The sequence below is a fragment of the Sebastes umbrosus genome, chromosome 2 (genome assembly GCF_015220745.1).
Source record: "Sebastes umbrosus isolate fSebUmb1 chromosome 2, fSebUmb1.pri, whole genome shotgun sequence".
NCBI lineage: Eukaryota > Metazoa > Chordata > Actinopteri > Perciformes > Sebastidae > Sebastes > Sebastes umbrosus.
The window spans coordinates 12,665,116-12,678,421 of record NC_051270.1 but is presented as its reverse complement, the minus strand read 5'-3'; the positions used below and the strand labels follow the sequence as shown (position 1 = coordinate 12,678,421).

Sequence of the window (13,306 nt, the reverse complement as noted above, 5' to 3'; positions counted from 1 at the left end):
TTGAATGGTTAAGGTTAGGCATTGATCTTGAACGGTTAAGATAAGGCATTGACTTTAAATGGTTAAGGTTAGACATTGACCTTGAATGGTTAAGGTTAGGCATTGACCTTGAATGGTTAAGGTTAGACATCGACCTACAATTTGAGGGTTACCTTCTAGACACGACCATCATTCAAGAGATATACATTTTGTACAATTATAAAAAAAAATGATTTTAGGATTCATATAAGAGATTGATATAAGATTTGTTTGACTGTATGCCATATTTACATATATTTTGACAGTTATCAAGCAATGGTATTATTCTGTATGTTTTTTTAATTTGTGTGATCATATTTTAGTAAAGTATTTCTATGAACTAAATGGAAGTTGTGACTATTTTCATAACCAACACTACAGGTAAAATACTAAGAATTAATGTAAATGCAGTTGTATGTAATTGGTCCCAGTGGGGATATTTAGATCTGTATTTGACCTTTGTTCAAGTGCAATCGTGAGATAGCAGGGGCTCATGGGAACAAAGAAAAAACCCAGTTTAAACAGCTAACCTAAGCTGTCCGTATTTACCTAAATGTAGCTCTATGAAAAACCAGTCACTAAAGAGATTTGACAGGCTTTGATTTCCCAGCTCTGATTCATCCTAAATCAATCAGACCTGAAATACAATATGTTTTATGAATAATTCATGACTTCAGTTTTGTTCTGTGTGTTGTGAGCCATTTTTCAGATTTACTCCTCCAACCAGCAGGTGGCTCATCTGTCTTTTGACACAACTGATGATTTATGTTTACTAAATGAGGTCACTGCAATCAGTTTCATGTGCTGCTGCTTTGTGTTGTGTGACAAGCATTCAGATTTTGAATGTGCTCCTGCCACGCTGAGCCACAGACTTTGTTTATGCCCAATTTTGTGGTTTGTACTTTTCGTGGAACATTTGCAAAGGAAACATTTGAGAATATTGGATCAGCAAATGGTGAGCTGTAAATAATGCAATACATACTACTTTTAGGGGTGGATAATACTGCACTCTGTTATACCTGTTTTCATAATGTTTGACTTTCTACAATGAACATGTTTCCCTAGAGGGTGTGCACAGGTCTGTGCGGGTACTATGATTATACAGGCGTGATCAGTGCCTGCCTTTTATTACAGATCCAAAACTCAATATAAAGTTAATGTAGACCTTGGACCAAAGATTCAACTGAGTGAGTTCTATTAATCTCTATTAGTTTTACAGCTTGTTATTGTTGTCTTGTAGTTTCAGATTACTTCAATTCTAATATAATGTCTTATGTCAGTGTTACCATGGTAAAGAAGCACTATCCTGTAGATTACTTTGGAGTTTTGCTTCATTGCACTATAATGAGTGAATGTCCCTTTAAGAGACAGTAATGTTTTTTAGTACAGCAGAAATGTCGTCAGGAGCGAGGCAGAAAGATAAAAAAAATCAAGAAGTGTTTTTTCAGCCGTGCACAGTCCTGCCTCAACAGTATGAAGCAGAAGTTGTTAGAGAAGATTTTAATGTAAGTTTGCTATTTATTGATTTGTTCCTCGCTTCATGTCATACGATTTTTAAATGTTTTGTTATATGGAATAAAACTGCTATACTGAAAAAACTGAAAAGTAAATATCTTCGGCCTGTTTCATAGCTTTTGAAAGACTTTATAATTTTACTAAATCATCATTTGAGGATTACATACATCAGAAGATGTATGTAAAAAAAGAAATGTGTTCCAACTGCTGAGGGAGTTTTATATACTGTATATATAATGCATGCAGTATATTTTTGTGATTTAGATTCCTCATTATTCAACAACACTCACTGCTTCGTGAGGTGTCTTGTTTTTGCACAAATGTCACACTTAATGTGTCATCGCAAATGTCAAATAAATGTTGTCAATCAGTTAGTGGACCATATTCTTTGTGGTGCAAAATTAAAATCCACTCTAATTTACAGGTGCAATGCGTAAGATCGGTTCAAAACATTCAAAAAATAAACTAACATTATCAACAGAATGTGAAGAAATTACAGTGTTGACGTTATCTCAAAGACATCATAGATGTATTGTGTTGCAGAGATATCTACTGTAATGAGCATGCTAACCAGATAGCCCCGGCCCATCCTGTCTTGTAATACCACTTGTACTTTTTTTACATAATTTATCAGGCCATTAAATAGGCATTATCAGTCATTATAATCACCATAGATGTGGGTCATTAGGGGGCCTACTACGTTGTAAAAGTGAAGGTGAAACTTCAAAGCGACACGTAAAACGGAATGAAATGTTTTGTTTTGAACACAAATAAAACTACTTTTTTTTAGGTTTAGTCAACAAAACTACATCTTCTTTAGGTTTAGGCAATAAAACAACAATTTATTTAGGTTTAGGCAAAAAAAACCCAATTTATTTAGGTTTAGGCAAAAAAAGTTTAGGGAAAAACATAATGTTTTGGTTTAAAATAACTACAAAGACAACTACACATTGTTGGTTTCACATGGGATGCAAACTCTAGTCTCCTGGGTGAAAACTCTGTGTTTTGCGTCTCATCCATCATCCCCCGATATATCACCTGACTTCCACTTCTGCTCCTGTCATAGTTACTACGGTAGCCAGAGGTCGCTGTCGTGCTCTTTTATACCTTCTTTTGGTGATCTACCATGTGAATACCTAATAGTGGGTGTAGTAGGCCCCTATTGACCCTCATCTATGGGGCTTATAGCGACTGATAACGCCTATTTAGTAGCCTGACAACAGTTTAATTGGCTGATATAATTGATGACTGTAAATTTAGATTGTATGGACCCAGTAGTAGAGGTGAATTATTGCTCCCTATTACTTTAGAGCATCCCTTTTAAGAACACAAAATCTTGCTGCATAAATAAACAGAAACATGGTTTTATAGATATTTCTTTGTCTTTGTATTTTAATATATCATTAGTTCTAATACAAAAGGTCCCACTGCATTTTAAAACAATATGGTGCACTGACTGTGTGAAAGGTAAAAATGTAAAGGAGACCACACGTATATCCATTAAATAGTAACTATTTCCTGTTAATAAAACGCTGCAGCTCTGGCTTATTGCACCATGAGGACTAAGCTTCTTCTAAGTAAGAGTCTTGCAACAACTGTAATGTGGGTGTGACAAAAAAAAACAGGAAGTGTTTTATAGCCACACTGGTTTGACTGGATGCACTTCAGCGGTCTGCCTTGTGTTGTTTGGGTCGTGACTCTCTGGTGAGGAGCTTTTGTTTACATGAGTGCCTGGAAAGTTTTCACCGTAATCTTAACATTTAAAGGTTTTGTTTTCGATTCATGACAAAAGAGTAACTGATCTTTGCGGAGAGGGTTGTGGGCAGCTGTTCGGCACTGAGCGGAAAAAACAGTTGTTTCTAGCTTTAGTGCCAGCTAATGTTATTGAATCAAGTCCATTGTTGACAGATTAGACATTTGATCAGTAGGAAAGTAGGTGCATGGGATTTGTTCCACAGGGATTATGTCTTTTTGTTTTAGATGGAAGCTCTTAAATATTTCTTTAATGCCAAATGAACACAGTTCCGGCTGTAAAAACACTTCAGCTCAGGGCGATTGGGGTTCAACACAAAATGCATGCGGAGTTCTTGGCACCAAACTGCACTCTAATTTCCTGAGAGAGGCGGCATGTGTTCCAACCACGTGAGGGCTGTCAGAGGGAATCTTTCCACACAAATAGAGAGACAATTGAAAGGAACATCATTGTAGCTCTCTGTTGTGGGCATATCATCTGCCTTTTGAGCACACGTTTCCTGGAATACTTAAGTGACAGCTTCTGCTTTTTTTTTTCCTGTTCTACTTGTATTTCAGACTGCACCGATTTGAAGATGTTGTTGTCTTCCATCATCTGTTTTTTGGCTGTTATTATTCCAGCTGCCCACAGTGGGAAAGTCCTGGTGTTTCCACATGACGGCAGCCACTGGGTGAACATGAGGGTACTTGTTGAGGAGCTGCACTCAAGGGGACACACTGTGACTGTCATTCGGGCTGCAGACAGCTGGTACATCAGCAAAACGTCTCCACATTACGACACTTTCACAGTGGATATTGCCGGTGGTGGAAATGAGGATTTCTTTCGTCTCTTTGTCTCTGAAGTCATTAAAATTAAACGAAGCGGCAAGTCGGCGTGGGCCCGTTTTGCTTTAGACATGGAGTTGAAAGACAAGTTCTTTGAATTGCACAAGAAAATCTGTGAAGTGGTCACGTTCTTATTTGAAAATAAAGTCTTAATGAAATCCTTTGAAGACGCCAAGTACGATGTGGTTTTGACGGACCCTGCTAACGGAGGAGGGGTGATGCTGGCTCACTATCTTGGATTGCCGTTAGTGTTTAACGCTCGATGGACTGTTCACGGCGAAGCCCATTTTGCTGTTGCACCCTCTCCGCTTTCCTACGTCCCACTTCCACCGTCAGAACTAACAGATCAAATGACCTTCTTTGAGAGGGTTCAAAATGTTGTTTTTTACACCATGAGGATGCATCTGTATAAGCAGGTAGTTGGGCCAAACTATTCTCCGTTGACCAGTCGCTACTTTGGCCCGGATGTTGATTACTTCTCTCTGTTTCAAGCTGCAGACCTGTGGCTGATGAGAGTGGACTTTGTGTTCGAGTTCCCTCGGCCCATCATGCCGAATATCATCCACATGGGAGGGTTCCAGTGTAAACCTGCAAAACCCCTTCCTGAACACCTGGAGGAGTTTGTGCAGAGTTCTGGAGAGCACGGAGTCATCATGATGTCTCTGGGGACTTTGATTGGAGAGCTTCCCCGTGACCTCGCTGACGAGATCGCTGTAGCTTTTGCTAAAGTACCCCAGAAGGTCATCTGGAGATATAAAGGTGACAGACCAGCCACTCTGGGCAACAACACTTTAATAGTAGACTGGATGCCACAGAATGATCTTTTAGGACATCCCAAGATGAAACTGTTTATAAGTCACGGAGGAACAAATGGGATATATGAGGCCATATATCACGGAGTTCCGATTGTAGGCATTCCCATTGTGTTCGATCAAGCCGACAACCTCTCCAGACTGAGAGCAAAGGGCGTCGCAAAGGTCATAGACGTTTCTGAACTGGACAGGAACATATTTCAGAATGCCATACAGGAAGTCCTGAACGAGCCCTCCTACAGGATGAACATGCAGAGACTCTCCAGTCTGCACAGAGATCAGCCAATGAAGCCGCTGGACCGCGCCGTCTTCTGGATCGAGTTTGTCATGAGACACAAAGGTGCAGCTCACCTGAGGACAGAGTCCTACAGACTGCCCTGGTATTCCTACCACTCTGTGGATGTCATACTGTTCTTACTAACAATTGCGCTGCTTGTTTTGTTGTTTTTTGTTGGGTTAGTATGGTCATGCTGTAGATGCTTTAGATTGTGTTTGAAAAGAAAAGTGAAATCTGACTAACCAGGAAAGATGGAATGATACTTTTTCACATTTGTTAATATTTGCTTACACAAGAGTCAATGTTTTACTTTTGAACTGTGCTGTGAGTTTACTGTAAGTCACTCAAAGTTTTCTAGAAAAATGTGTACTGTAAAAAATTGTACGTAACTACCAGTTTTGACTGACAACTTGCAAAGAGCAAAGCCTGTTTGGTTACTTTGTTTAAAGCAGAGTCATTTTAATTGCTCTGTATAAAAATCAGTTAAACATTTACTTTGGTTCTAACCAAATGGAAGTCTGAGAACTCAAAGCAAATACAAACTACCATAAGAAAGTAGACTAACTTGATGACATGAGCCAAGATGCACATTTCAACTCTTCTATACTATGTTTTACTGTATATTACATGATGCTAAAAGCACACAGTTAAAGGAAGGAGCCTGAAAAATAAAAAAAAAGACTCACATTGTCAGTAATTTACAGAAAATGTGCATTGTAAAACTGGAGAAACATTATTCCCTTGTATTTCTTTTTTTCCCCCAACCAGCATAGGTTTGCAATAGATGATGTATTTAAGAAAAACTGATCTAAATGAGGATTTGTTGATACCTGTACCAGCCAGCAGGTGATGCTGTTCAGCCATTTATAGCATTCCCAATGACATAAAAAAATACCAGCTATTTTAAAATGTGGCATTTTTCAGAAGACAAAAGAACACACACCTGAGCTTTGTAGGCCACATAACAACATTAGTTGGTCACAACATCCAGGCATGTTGCTGTAGATGTTTATAGGGGACTGAATTATGGACTATTATTATTATGGCAATAAATAAACAATTTAAACTGAAATGTTAATCTGAACCTTGAATTTTCTATGCAGTAGGCCTATAATTACATAGTCTTTAAAGCCATGAAGGATTCCTCAGACCAACCTAAAAATAAAAGATCATTCCAGGACACTTTTGTTCCTGAAGTAACTTTTCCATCCAGTGAGTGACAAAGTTCCAGAGGCTACATGTGTGTAAAAAACAATCTTGTTGCATCAATATGATAAGCTGCCTTTTTCAATATTGCATGCATGAAACAAAGTTCAATTTGACCTACTGTATGTTTTATAAAATGTGCCTGCTGATACATGAATGATAAACACATGGCATTGACTGAAATAGCCTCATAATGTAATGATCCCATGATCAATCATTAACTTCCTTATCACGGTGTTTGCACGCACACATCAGCTACAGTATGAGTGCTCTTTATACATCCATCTATCGTGCAAACCTCCAAACACACTGATGAGGAAGTGAATACTGATGACAGCTGTCATCAGTATTCACTTCCTTATTATAGTTTCACTCACCCCTTTTCCGTTTTGGTGTTTCTGGCGCTGGACAACGCAGTTCCCGAAAACAGTGACTTTTCCTGTGTGGAGCAACAATACAGACCACAGTAAGTACACACGCTCCGTGTTGACGATGTTTGACAGTAAATATGTGAGATTAATGACGCCTGTGTAAATGGGATTTAGATGCTAATTTGCTGCACAGTCAGTGGAAAAGTGATCTCAGTAAAGCCGATCAGAAATTGGTGGAAAAGTGAAGAGTAGTGCTCAGAAGTTTGCAGTGTAGTAGTTTGTTTTAAGCTATAATATCCATCTAATGTGTGTGTGCATGCGTGTGAAGGAGCATCTGCGTCAGACCCATTGTAACTGACTACAGATGTCTTATAATCATTATGTCAGTTTAAAGGACACTTAAAGTGAAATCAGAGATTTGTTTCTAAACACGTTAGAAAATAATTACTGAAAACATGTGAAAAGACTGTGAACTACTGAATTTTGGAGTTAGACCGTTAAACAATTTTCACCATTGTTGTGTTTTGGATTTTTTTGGGTGGGGCTGAAATCATGGCTTGATGACGTAATAACTAGTGCCTCTGCATAACCCCTCCCCTGACAATTATACTATGTAAACAAAAAACAATTATTTTTTTTTTTATTCATTTTATTGGGGAATTTCACATCCATAAAGCCAAGTTCTCAAGGTTTCACCCATCATTTGGGGTGGCTGTGGCTCAGAGGGTAGAGCAGGTCGTCCACCAATCGGAAGGTTGTTGGTTCGATCGAGCTCACTTGTCGATGTGTCCTTGAGCAAGACACTTAACCCCAAATTGCTCCCGAAGGCATACTCATCGGTGAATGAATGAGTATTTAGATTAGATCCCGATGGGCAAATTGGCACCTTAGCAGCCTCTGCCATCAGTGTATGAATGGGTAAATGCTGACATGTAGTGTAAAGTGCTTTGAGTGGTCGGAAGACTAGAAAAGCGCTATATAAATGCAAGTCCATTTACCATATACCATCACCCTCTCCCTCAGGGTCTGCACCAGTGCTCATCTGTTGCTTCGTTTAAATCAGAATTGAAAACACATCTTTTTAGTTTAGCCTTTCACGGTAATTCGTAATGTGTTTATTATGAATGTACCCATTTATCTGTATTTATTTTAAATTACATTTTTTCTGTTCTTTCCACTGTAATCTTGTATAGACTTCTAGTCTTATTTTGTTTGTAAAGTGGGTGTTGGGTGTCTTGAAAGGTGCTATAAATAAAATGTATTATATTATCATTTTAACCCTTCAGGACTGAATTTGGAAAAGTACTATGAGTCTATCCAAATTATAAATAATACAAAAATTAGTCCATATACTTAATTTGCTACAGCAATCTTTTGGATGAATGGGATTTAGTGTACTGTGTTTGACAAATGCTGGTGGGCCGCTGCATTGGTGGGACAGTGGACCGTCAAAAAATCCATCCAAATTCCCTCCAAGTTAGCAAGTTAACATTCTGCAAAAGTAACGCGCTGCAGTAAGATTGCCAACAAGAAGTGTCATATATACTGTACATATATAATCAACCCTCACCCATGTTTGGCATGGTTTCAGCGGACACGCCCCCAGTGTTTCAGAGCAGACAAAACTGTTTTGGTTTTTTTTACTTGCCGATTTCCTTAAGCATTCAAATTTAGTTGGGTGGTTAATAACATATCTTCCTGTGGTGTGACAAACTCAAAACACACATTTATTTTTGCCTCACATTTAATTTTTCGCAAATTGGAAACTTTGAGCTGGTTTTATAAAAAAAAAGAAAAAACTTGATGTTGCAATGGAAAATGACGGAGGTATACAGTATCAATTATCGTGAAAATAAGAAATAGTAGCTGTCCTGTGAACAGAATCCTGTTTCCTGCAGCATGGACAGCATCACAAGTGTTCAAGAACTTCTTTTTGTTTTTTAAAGTTAGTTTGAAATGAACAGTTTATTTCCACTGTAATGAGATTTTTTCACCATGGTCAATTGATTGTCCATTGTTTTCCTTCCAGATGAGGCTGATGTATTGCTGCAGTGTTTTGCTGCTGCTCGTCCTCATTCCCAGAGCCTGCCAAGGTGGCAACATCCTGGTCTTCCCCGCTGAGGGCAGCCACTGGGTAAACATGGATATTCTACTTCAAGCTTTGCACTCGAAAGGACACAATATAACTATTGTTCGTTCCAGCAAATCCTGGTACATCAAGGAGAAATCCTCCTATTACAATACCTATACAGTTCAAGTGGAGAGGAGCATAGATCAGAAGATTATTAAAGAAATCATGTCGAAGTCCATCGAAATTGAAAGGGGGGCCATTCCCTTGACTAGTTTTCTCAACATGGCCGTAGGAATGATGGGCGTATTTATCGATGCTCACGCAGTCGTGGGTGAATTTGTATCAGCAATGCTAGATGACCAAGAGTTGATGAGAAACATGAAGGACAGCAAGTTTGACATGGTACTCACCGACCCCTGCTGGGGCGGTGGAGTCATTTTGGCCAATTATTTGTACCTTCCTTTGGTTTATAATGTTCGGTGGCTAATAGCTGAAGAGGCTCATCTTGCTATTGCTCCTTCACCTGTGTCATATATTCCTATAACAGGATCTGGACACACTGATAAGATGTCCTTTTTTCAGAGAGTTAAAAACGTCATTTTGCATCTAATGACCCAAGCTCAAAATCGGCTGGTGATCAAGGTAGTATACCAGAAAATATGTGACAAATATCTTGGGCCCGATAATGACTTTAACCAGTTAATGCTTGATGCAGACATTTGGCTGATGAGAGTAGACTTTGTGTTTGAGTTCCCTCGGCCCACTATGCCTAATGTTGTTTATATGGGAGGGTTCCAGTGTAAACCTGCGAAACCTCTTCCTGAACACCTGGAGGAGTTTGTGCAGAGTTCTGGAGAACACGGGTTTATCATGATGTCTCTGGGGGCTTTTGTGAGTGAACTTCCTGCCGACCTAGCTGATGAGATCGCTGCATCTTTTGCAAAACTACCCCAGAAAGTCATCTGGAGATATAAAGGTGACAGACCAGCCACTCTGGGCAACAACACTTTAATAGTAGACTGGATGCCACAGAATGACCTCCAAGGACATCCAAAGATGAAACTGTTTGTGGCTCATGGAGGAACAAACGGCGTCCAAGAAGCGATCTACCACGGAGTCCCAGTTGTGGGTCTGCCCTTGTTTTTCGACCAATACGACAACCTGCTGCGTCGGAAAGAGAGAGGAGCGGCCAAGATTCTCACCTTAGCTGCAGTGGACAAAGACAACAACTTCCTGAAGGCCATACAGGAAGTCCTGAATGAGCCCTCCTACAGGACGAACATGCAGAGACTCTCCAGGCTGCACAGAGATCAGCCAATGAAGCCGCTGGATACCGCCCTCTTCTGGATAGACTTTGTTATCAGACACAAAGGTGCAGCTCACCTGAAAGCTAAGGCCTACAGACTGCCCTGGTATACCTACCACTCTGTTGATGTGTTTTTGTTCCTGGCTGGAGCTGTGCTGCTCATGCTTTTAACTATTTTCATTTCCATCAGGTGTTTATACACTATAATGTGTAAACGTAAAGTCAAACGGGACTAATCATTCAACGTCGTGTCAAGAGGGTAACACGCAAATTGCATAACTCTCACGAAGATGGTTAAGGTTAGGCATTGACTTTGAATGGTTAAGGTTAGGCATTGACTTTGAATGGTTAAGGTTAGGCATTGACTTTGAATGGTTAAGGTTAGGCATTGACCTTGAACAGTTAAGGTTAGGCATTGACTTCGAATGGTTAAGGTTATGCATTGACCTTGAATGGTTAAGGTTAGGCATTGACCTTGAACGGTTAAGGTAAGGCATTGACTTTAAATGGTTAAGGTTAGACATTGACCTTGAATGGTTAAGGTTAGACATTGACCTTGAATGGTTAAGGTTAGGCATTGATCTTGAACGGTTAAGGTAAGGCATTGACTTTGAATGGTTAAGGTTAGGCATTGATCTTGAACGGTTAAGATAAGGCATTGACTTTAAATGGTTAAGGTTAGACATTGACCTTGAATGGTTAAGGTTAGGCATTGACCTTGAATGGTTAAGGTTAGACATTGACCTACAATTTGAGGGTTACCTTCTAGACACGACCATCATTCAAGAGATATACATTTTGTACAATTATAAAAAAAAATGATTTTAGGATTCATATAAGAGATTGATATAAGATTTGTTTGACTGTATGCCATATTTACATATATTTTGACAGTTATCAAACAATGGTATTATTCTGTATGTTTTTTTAATTTGTGTGATCATATTTTAGTAAAGTATTTCTATGAACTAAATGGAAGTTGTGACTATTTTCATAACCAACACTACAGGTAAAATACTAAGAATTAATGTAAATGCAGTTGTATGTAATTGGTCCCAGTGGGGATATTTAGATCTGTATTTGACCTTTGTTCAAGTGCAATCGTGAGATAGCAGGGGCTCATGGGAACAAAGAAAAAACCCAGTTTAAACAGCTAACCTAAGCTGTCCGTATTTACCTAAATGTAGCTCTATGAAAAACCAGTCACTAAAGAGATTTGACAGGCTTTGATTTCCCAGCTCTGATTCATCCTAAATCAATCAGACCTGAAATACAATATGTTTTATGAATAATTCATGACTTCAGTTTTGTTCTGTGTGTTGTGAGCCATTTTTCAGATTTACTCCTCCAACCAGCAGGTGGCTCATCTGTCTTTTGACACAACTGATGATTTATGTTTACTAAATGAGGTCACTGAAATCAGTTCCATGTGCTGCTGCTTTGTGTTGTGTAACAAGCATTCAGATTTTGAATGTGCTCCTGCCACGCTGAGCCACAGACTTTGTTTATGCCCAATTTTGTGGTTTGTACTTTTCGTGGAACATTTGCAAAGGAAACATTTGAGAATATTGGATTAGCAAATGTGAGCTGTAAATAATGCAATACATACTACTTTTAGGGGTGGATAATACTGCACTCTGTTATACCTGTTTTCATAATGTTTGACTTTCTACAATGAACATGTTTCCCTAGAGGGTGTGCACAGGTCTGTGCGGGTACTATGATTATACAGGCGTGATCAGTGCCTGCCTTTTATTACAGATCCAAAACTCAATATAAAGTTAATGTAGACCTTGGACCAAAGATTCAACTGAGTGAGTTCTATTAATCTCTATTAGTTTTACAGCTTGTTATTGTTGTCTTGTAGTTTCAGATTACTTCAATTCTAATATAATGTCTTATGTCAGTGTTACCATGGTAAAGAAGCACTATCCTGTAGATTACTTTGGAGTTTTGCTTCATTGCACTATAATGAGTGAATGTCCCTTTAAGAGACAGTAATGTTTTTTAGTACAGCAGAAATGTCGTCAGGAGCGAGGCAGAAAGATAAAAAAAATCAAGAAGTGTTTTTTCAGCCGTGCACAGTCCTGCCTCAACAGTATGAAGCAGAAGTTGTTAGAGAAGATTTTAATGTAAGTCTGCTATTTATTGATTTGTTCCTCGCTTCATGTTATAAGATTTTTAAATGTTTTGTTATATGGAGTAAAATGGCTATACTGAAAAAAAGTCAATGCTTCATGAGCTGTTTTTGCACAAATGTCACACCTAATGTAACATCGCAAATGTCGTTAAACTGCTCAGTCAGTTAGTGGACCATCGAAATTATACTCTTTGTGGTGCAAAATTAAAATCCACTGTAATTTAAAGGTGCAATGCGTAAGATCGGTTCAAAACATTCAAAAAATAAACTAACATTATCAACAGAATGTGAAGAAATTACAGTGTTGACGTTATCTCAAAGACATCATAGATGTATTGTGTTGCAGAGATATCTACTGTAATGAGCATGCTAACCAGATAGCCCCGGCCCATCCTGTCTTGTAATACCACTTGTACTTTTTTTACATAATTTATCAGGCCATTAAATAGGCATTATCAGTCATTATAATCACCATAGATGTGGGTCATTAGGAGGCCTACTACGTTGTAAAAGTGAAGGTGAAACTTCAAAGCGACACGTAAAACGGAATGAAATGTTTTGTTTTGAACACAAATAAAACTACTTTTTTTTAGGTTTAGTCAACAAAACTACATCTTCTTTAGGTTTAGGCAATAAAACAACAATTTATTTAGGTTTAGGCAAAAAAAAAACCAATTTATTTAGGTTTAGGCAAAAAAAGTTTAGGGAAAAACATAATGTTTTGGTTTAAAATAACTACAAAGACAACTACACATTGTTGGTTTCACATGGGATGCAAACTCTAGTCTCCTGGGTGAAAACTCTGTGTTTTGCGTCTCATCCATCATCCCCCGATATATCACCTGACTTCCACTTCTGCTCCTGTCATAGTTACTACGGTAGCCAGAGGTCGCTGTCGTGCTCTTTTATACCTTCTTTTGGTGATCTACCATGTGAATACCTAATAGTGGGTGTAGTAGGCCCCTATTGACCCTCATCTATGGGGCTTATAGCGACTGATAACGCCTATTTAG

The 13,306-nt window shown here is 38.7% G+C and overlaps 2 protein-coding genes across 3 annotated transcripts; both read left to right on the top strand.

Annotated features, from left to right (window-relative positions):
• The first annotated feature begins 128 nt into the window (after positions 1-128).
• Positions 129-6,271, top strand: LOC119481939 (UDP-glucuronosyltransferase 2A2-like). 2 transcript variants are annotated; one of them, XM_037759265.1, is made up of 2 exons: positions 129-1,205; positions 3,844-6,271. In XM_037759265.1, exon 2 carries the CDS (start codon positions 3,861-3,863, stop codon positions 5,439-5,441), a length of 1,581 nt encoding a protein of 526 aa, XP_037615193.1. In that variant the 5' UTR covers positions 129-1,205; positions 3,844-3,860; the 3' UTR covers positions 5,442-6,271. The 2 variants fall into 2 exon arrangements, with proteins under 2 accessions (XP_037615193.1, XP_037615186.1); XM_037759258.1 differs by lacking the exon at positions 129-1,205 and adding an exon at positions 3,166-3,237.
• Positions 6,272-6,767: 496 nt separating this feature from the next.
• Positions 6,768-10,532, top strand: LOC119500625 (UDP-glucuronosyltransferase 2A1-like). Its single transcript, XM_037790460.1, has 2 exons — positions 6,768-6,871; positions 8,806-10,532. Exon 2 carries the CDS (start codon positions 8,806-8,808, stop codon positions 10,387-10,389), a length of 1,584 nt encoding a protein of 527 aa, XP_037646388.1. The 5' UTR covers positions 6,768-6,871; the 3' UTR covers positions 10,390-10,532.
• The last annotated feature ends 2,774 nt before the right edge of the window (positions 10,533-13,306 follow it).

Bases quoted from the DNA above. Each gene is read 5' to 3' on its own strand.
- LOC119481939 (XM_037759265.1), top strand. From the start codon at position 3,861: ATGTTGTTGTCTTCCATCATCTGTTTTTTGGCTGTTATTATTCCAGCT.
- LOC119500625 (XM_037790460.1), top strand. From the start codon at position 8,806: ATGAGGCTGATGTATTGCTGCAGTGTTTTGCTGCTGCTCGTCCTCATT.